Source organism: Diplotaxodon limnothrissa, linkage group LG12 (assembly GCF_057381915.1).
Source record: "Diplotaxodon limnothrissa isolate DT_005_m linkage group LG12, D_limnothrissa_male_GT1.1, whole genome shotgun sequence".
Taxonomy (NCBI): Eukaryota; Metazoa; Chordata; class Actinopteri; order Cichliformes; family Cichlidae; genus Diplotaxodon; species Diplotaxodon limnothrissa.
This window is the reverse complement of record NC_140607.1, coordinates 19,241,286-19,248,634: the sequence shown is the minus strand read 5'-3', so window position 1 is coordinate 19,248,634 and position 7,349 is coordinate 19,241,286. Positions and strand designations below refer to the sequence as shown.

Here is a 7,349-nt window from a genome sequence, read left to right as displayed (position 1 = left end):
ACTGTGTGGATCAAAGTGTACCTTCTAACAGACCCATAATGATATATTGTATTTCCAGTGAGGAGCTTGTTTCAACAGCAGGAAAGACCCCATTATTTGAGAGAGTCCTTGGGACCCTCATGGTTCAAAAAGTATTTTGACCAGAGTTACAGTCTTGGAAAATTATGTATGATTAGAAGTGAAACCATTTACCTGTCTGTGGAGAATTCTTCCACATTTCAACTGATCTAATGTAATCTACTGTCTCTGTGTTTAGTCTGTGTAGATTATCTCCCCACTAAAATGCAGTTAGTATTAAAATAAAACCCACAAAACACTTAAAGATTTAAAACTCTTTTACCTGGTCATTTGATGCCAGTTTGGCTCTTTCTCACACACACACACACACACACACACACACACACACACACACACACACACACACACACACACACACACACACACACACACACCAAGCTCACAGGACATTATGTTGACTTATACTAATTTCATGCAGACTTATGCCGAACCAAGCCATAATAACACTTACTGTAAACTGTAAAACTACAAACTGAAAATATTCCGTTTTTTCATTTGAGATTCTTGAGTTTAGACATTTAAGATAGATATTCCAAGTCTTCCTGTGATTTAAAGAATATGAGCATTCAATATTAATTCAGATGTTGAGGTAGTTTTCAAGTTCTTCTGTGTGAATTTCAGTTCTGCACTTTGGCTGTCAGGTGAATGATTCAGTGTATTTCAGCACTTTTTAACTAAACTGAGTCACACAAAGTTGTGCTAAAACCTTTAATTATTAATTTTTTAAGTTTTATTGCTTAAACACTGTATATCAAATGCAGTATGACACACTGAACAAGTTGGATTGGTCTCTGTTTTCAGACTTTCACTCTCTAACACTTAATTCAAAACAAAGTTTCCATCTTATGTACCTTTTATGGTTAGAATAAGGTTAAATTAATTTTATTGTGACTCAGTATTCAAACACATTAAAAATCTTTCACCTTTAACGTCATATTAGAACATTAAAAAAACAGTCATTTGATAAAAATCAACACAAAAGTGACATCATGTTGCCCTCAGAAATCTGTTGTTTGAATTTTCTACACCAATTTTTCATCACTTAGCTTGATCATTAAGTAATACAATACGATACCATCACCAGTGACACAGGTAGAGGCTAGAGTTACCTTTGTGAAAGCAACACCTGCAGGCTTGATCACATGATACTGTGTGACGCAGATACAGCTTCTGAAGAAGGTCCACTGCTCCACTGAATACGCCTGCCTTACTGGCATCCTTATTCGTCAAGGAAAGACTCCATCCCAGCGGATCAAGTCAAACCTGCTTGCAGTAAATTGTTGGGATTTAATTTCAACCAAATGAGGATTCTCTCACTTTCACTCCATAAGAAGACGGTTTGATATATCCTTCTAATGACCGTCAAGCATCTCTTTGTGGAATTCAACAAGGTGAACGAACAAGGCACCTTCTCCCCTGGGGACATCCTCTCTGGAAATGTGATAGTGGTGATCAGCAAGGAAATCAAAGTGCAGTGTTTTTCGGTCAAAGCCAAAGGGAAGGCTAAGGTAACTTGGCATGAAAAAGAAGGAGAGGATATTGTGGCCCACAGCAACAAGAAGAAATACTTTTATTTTGAACACATTATTCTTCAAGATAAAAAGGGAGATGGTTAGTATTGTCCCAGTAAAGTTTCTGAGCTGAGAGATATATAATTGCTGTTATAAATACTGACGAACATACAGGTAACATAAAGTGTTTCTTTTTATAAGGTTCGGTAACCATCAGCCCTGGGAGGAATGTGTATTCATTCAACTTTGTAATTCCAGATGTGTATGTGTTCCCCTCTAACATGATCTCTAATAATAAATCTATATTATGTAAACACTTTCTTTCCATATGTTTGAATGAAATCATTTCCCTCTGGGTTCTTTCAGAGACATGCCTTCATCTTATGAAGGGAAATGGGGCAGGATCACATACAGTTTGCGGGCACAGCTTACTCAGTCGATTTGGCTTGTACACAAAACCAAGACGGAGTTTCCTTTTTGGACCAAGTCTGAGTTCCCCTTTGCCTCCAAATCAGAAATGATTATCATTGGACTTCAGGTAAAAGACAAAAAAAAACAAAACTTTTTTCTTTTTGGACTGAGCTCAACTTCAGCTCTCCTAAATGTGTCATGACTTATTTCATTGCCTTTTTTATTATTATTATTATACTAGGAGCAACAACACGCAACTAGGATTTCATTTTATGGCTCTGGAAAGGTGACTATGAATGTTACCTCAGAAAAAATGGGATTAAAGCAAGGTAAACCGATGTCTCACAGAATATATTTTCCTAAATTTTGTTAACTGAGACATAAATAATGTGGGGTTTTTTTTCTAAACATACACAGGTGAGGCAGTGGGAGTCTCTGTGGAAGTGCTCAATGATTCAGCACATGCAGTAATACCCAAATTCTACCTGTGTGAGAAGCAGACCTTTGTTGCTGAGTCAAAGAGGAAAGTGCACACAAATGACATCCTGTTTGGGACAGGAGAGCCTGTTCCGGCTGAAACCAGTCAGACCACCACCAAAGTTCTTTGTATCCCTCCGCAGCTCCCTCCTACCTTCTTCAACTGCTGCATGATGAAGCTGGAGTACAGACTCAAGGTACAGACTGTGTTTAAAGACAGTATAATGATATGGCCTTACACCAGGTTACATTACAGAATAATACCGTATTTTAAGATGAAACAGTGTAACACTGAGACAATAAGTCAAATGAGATCTGAGGTTTTTTGGGATACATTTGCACAGCGGTAACAGCACTGCACAGTGGCTGCATACTGGGGACAGGAAGTGTGAGAGGGAGGAAAGGGGAGATTTCCTCATGGCTTGTCCACACACTGATGAGACCACATAAAGCGTCACATTGCAGTCCAACCTGTTCCATGCCATCCGCTCAAACAGATTTAAGCCAGTGCTTTCAGTAAACACTGGTCCTGTGGTGGAGACACAGAGTGCATTATACAATCTAGTCTACAGAAGAAGTAGATTTTGATTAAAGGCAAAATCAGACACAACTTAAAAAGAATGTAAGTAATCAAAGTATCTTTATTTTATTTGTACAGGTTACCCTTGATGTCCCTCTGTCAAGAGAGCCTGTAATCAAACTCCCTCTGGTCATCCTGCTGGGTTCACCAAAACCACATGAGAAAAAGACGAAAAAGAGGTCCATCTGGTTTAGAAAGCTTCCTAGTTAGAAGGATGTGTTAGATCACCAGGAAGTGGCTTGCATGTTCTTTGAAATGAATATCAGGACTGAAAATAAAAACACGAGTTTAAATAAGTGGATGTTTGAACTACCTCAAGTGGGCAACTTCCCAAGTGTCCACTAGGTGGAGATGTGGGCCACATTAGAGAGTAGAAAAAGATTTTTATTTATTTATAGTAAGATAAATTTAGAGGGAAATGTGTCTTTCACTACACACAGCTCCACATTGTTTGATTTTTAATTTTCCGAATCAGGCAGTTAGGTCCATAAGTTTATGAACAAAGCGGGATGTTTATTAAATATACCTCTGTACACCATCACGGGGGATTTTAAATCGAACAATCAAGATCTGACTGAAGTGCAGACTGTAATTCAGGGGTTTTCACAAAGCCCTCGTTTTTTTAGTAACTGGACAGACTGAGATAATATTTAATAATATTAAATAATTAAAAGGATTATTTTTAATACTTGTTTTAAATCCTGTGCAGTCAGTGACAACCTTGACATCCACTGTTAGGCCTTTACTGCAGACGCTGGCAGCTGCTGCTTGTCTGTGAATCTCTCTGCTTTCAGTTTTGTCTTCAATAAATGAAAAGCTGCTTTATTGGGTTGGGATCAGGTGACTGACTTGACCTTTGAAGGATATCCCATTTCTTTGCCTCGATAAGCTCCTGGGTTGCTTTTGCATATGCTCTGGGTAACGAGAGTATAGCCCTGCTACTTTCATCAGCAGTCATATCATCAGTAAACGCTAGCTGGCATTGGCAGCTATACATTCCCACGCCTCCACCGTGTTTGAAGCATGATGTGGTATGCTTTAAGTCACGAGCTGAGCTCCTTTCCTCTTCCCATCATTCTGGTAGAAGATCATTTCTATTTAATCTGTTTTAGGTTCTTTTAGATGTTTTTTGTCTAATCTAGCCTTTCTGTTATTGAGTATAACTAGTGGTGAGTTTTATGCTGTAAACCCTCTGAATTTACATTCATTAAGGTGTCTCTTGATTGTAGACTCTGGCAATGGTACGCCTAGATACTTTAGAGTGCTCTGCATTTTGATAGATGTTGTGAAGGGTTTCTTTGTGTTTTTTTTACAGCAGCCCTGAAAGGTCAAATGCACTCGAACTTAAGAAAACACCAGTACAATGATGCTGTAGCACACAAAACACAAGGAAAGGGCCAATGAAAAAAAATCTGTGATCATCCACTTAGGTGTTTTCTGTGGATTTGTCCCCTCCTAAAGTTTTTGTTGTCACTCTGATGGGTTTATTTTCAGCCTAATAATGGCCACCTTTACTTTCATTGACATTTCTTAGACCTCATATTGAAAATTATCAAATTTACTATGGCAGTTTAATTTAACTTAAAGCACTAACTGGCCATAAATCCAAATGTCAGGCAATTGTTCAATAACCTTTGAGCCTCTGAAAATGGAAAACGATGCAAACCCCCCAAAACAAAACAAAAAAGCCTGTAATTCCTGGACAGTTAATGCAATACTTCTGTTAAATTCTGCACCTCAGTCAGATCTTGATTTTAAAAAGAGTCACAATTCAAAAAAATTTGGTAACTGCTGCTTTAAATACTAATCATCTGTTGTATTATCAACATACAGTCTTTGTTAAATAGGCAACAGACCTCTACACCCATCCAATCAAAAAGAACAAACTTCACATATCTCTGTGCATAATTGTGAAGTACAAAGTACCATTAAATGGACACACATTGTAGGTTAAGTACCTAACCACAGTTCTTGTACAGTAGAGTAAGATTCTTCCTGACGTAGTTGTATGAAATAATCAGAATTTTGATCTGGTCTAAACTAGTTCTTTAAAACAAACTTATATATGAGAAACTGCATAATTACATAATTCCTTATCTCAAAATCTCCCTCCGTCTTGTGTAGAACATTTACACAGCGCAGCGGCGGCGAGACACAGTGACTCAGAAGGAGCTGAGAATCAGATGGTAGGGCTTTCTCAAGCTCGTCGTTGTCCGTGGACTCGTTTTGCAACAGAGGAAAGTATTTAACAAAGGCACATTCATGATTCTAACAGAACATGTGTTACCCAACCAGCGGTTCTTAAGTGAAACCAGGCCCATGTTCCTGACAGAGACTCAGACATCTTTCCTTGCCTAGGAAGGAACAACATGTTGAGAGCTGAGCATTTTATGGTTGAGATTCATCCTAGAAACATTTGACTATTGCGGGACCACATACAGCACACCCACCTACCCACAGGGAGAGAAAGAGAGGTAGTGGGAGAGAGAGAGCAGTGTCTGGTTCTGACTCAGCACAAACAGGGCTTCACGATTTCACAGTCAGCCCACAAAACAGAGGGAAAAAAATGACAGAAAAGATCTCAGCATTAATAATACAAAAACATGAGCGTGACCTGCACTGATTCTAATGTTCTGGCCTGCCTGCCCACCGCACTGCTATTTATGTAATTGGAAAATTAAAAATCATATTTCAACCCACATCTGTTGCAGCTGACTTGTCAGCGTGTGTGACTTGAGTGTGTTAGGAAGACTATTAACATTTGAGTGGAAACATAAAATGATATATGTCACAAATGGCTTTTAGTATATCAATTATTGTAAGTAACTGTGATACTTTGACAGTACAATGACTATGTGGGCACAGGAAGACTGGCAGCGGTTGACGTATGTCAATGCAAGCTGGAAAGAAGGAGGAAATTACAGGATCTAAATGGTTTACGGTTGAATACAATAGAAATCTGGAGTGTGGTCAAACACAGACAAATCAAGCTAATTCTGCCTCCCCCGCCTGCATGGAGATATCTGCAAAAAGCAGCGACAGTGTAGGCCATGTTCTTCAGTATACCAGCATACAAGCTGTCAGTATGGTTGGGAATGAGTGTGTGACAGATTCCTCTAATTCCGGGAACACCTGCATGAAGGCGTCTCTACAGGGCAGCAGTTTGGTTCAGTTTTTTGGCTGCACTCATGGTCTTGGCTGCTCTGTAGCAGAGCCTGCCTGGTAACCAGTCTGGCTCCATGTACAGTGCAGGCTTGTCAGCCAGCCAGCTCTCTCCACACACACACACACACACACACACACACACACACACACACACACACACACACACAGGCACTCAACACACGCCGCAGCCTTTCCTGGGTTTTGGAGACAGGGTAGAGGGAGGTGTGGCCTGTGGCACCTCCCACCTCCGTAGCCAGAGTGAGTACCATGACAACCATGTGAGCCTGCCGGCGACTCCCTGTCTTCATCGGCCACGGTTGCCATGGCAACTCCCCATGGGGCTCCCGCAGATCAGCGGGATGGGCGTCCAGTTGACTAACCCTCTCCCAGCTGGGGAACGGCTGAGGGAGTGCGAGAGAGAGAGAGAGAGAGAGAGAGAGAGGAGTGAAGAGGAAGGGAGGGTGCATGAATGTGTAGGATGGCACAGCAGCGCCTGGGGAGAGGGAGAGGGAGAGAGAGAGAGAGAGAGAGAGAGAGAAAGGAAGGAGAGAGACTTCAGAAGGAGAGACACGGGAGACGGGGAGTCTGACCTGCTCAAGCGGCCTATTTCTGCCTACGTACAGGCTTTTAGCTTGCCAGCAGACAGCAAAGTGTGCAGAAAATCTTACGTAAATACATATTAAATCTGAATATTTCTCAATCTAACCGGTCCCGCTTCTTCGGGAGCAGATTTGATTCTGCGCACACTCATTTCACTAATTGTGCACAAGCTGCTTTACACGATTCAAACTCTAATCGATCCATCAGCAAAGCTTCTGTAGAAATGTGCGTCTCTGCTGCCTTTCTTCCATTTTCCATTCGTGTCAGTGACAAGTACCACTCTTTGGGTTTGGACTGAGTGTAATAGGGCCACAGATGGCTCTGTGTCTCTAGTGTGGTTGGAGAAAGAAATGGCATCACTGGGTCCATTGGCTGGAGACTACTGAGGGGCTTTTTCTACTCTCTAATTGCTCCAAGCTGCGTCCCCTTAAACGGCCAGAGACACACACAGATTTTCATGAGTGAAGGAAGAGGGGGCAACCAAAGCTGAACCTGTTTTTAAAGGAGCGCATGTTCATTAAAGCTCA

The 7,349-nt window shown here is 40.9% G+C and overlaps 1 protein-coding gene across 1 annotated transcript; it reads left to right on the top strand.

The window, feature by feature from the left end:
- Positions 1 to 1,433: 1,433 nt before the first annotated feature.
- LOC146621146 (arrestin domain-containing protein 3-like) lies at positions 1,434 to 3,267 on the top strand. Its single transcript, XM_085368533.1, has 6 exons — positions 1,434 to 1,689; positions 1,791 to 1,851; positions 1,956 to 2,127; positions 2,242 to 2,329; positions 2,418 to 2,674; positions 3,136 to 3,267. Exons 1-6 carry the CDS (start codon positions 1,434 to 1,436, stop codon positions 3,265 to 3,267), a joined length of 966 nt encoding a protein of 321 aa, XP_085224659.1.
- Positions 3,268 to 7,349: the final 4,082 nt, after the last annotated feature.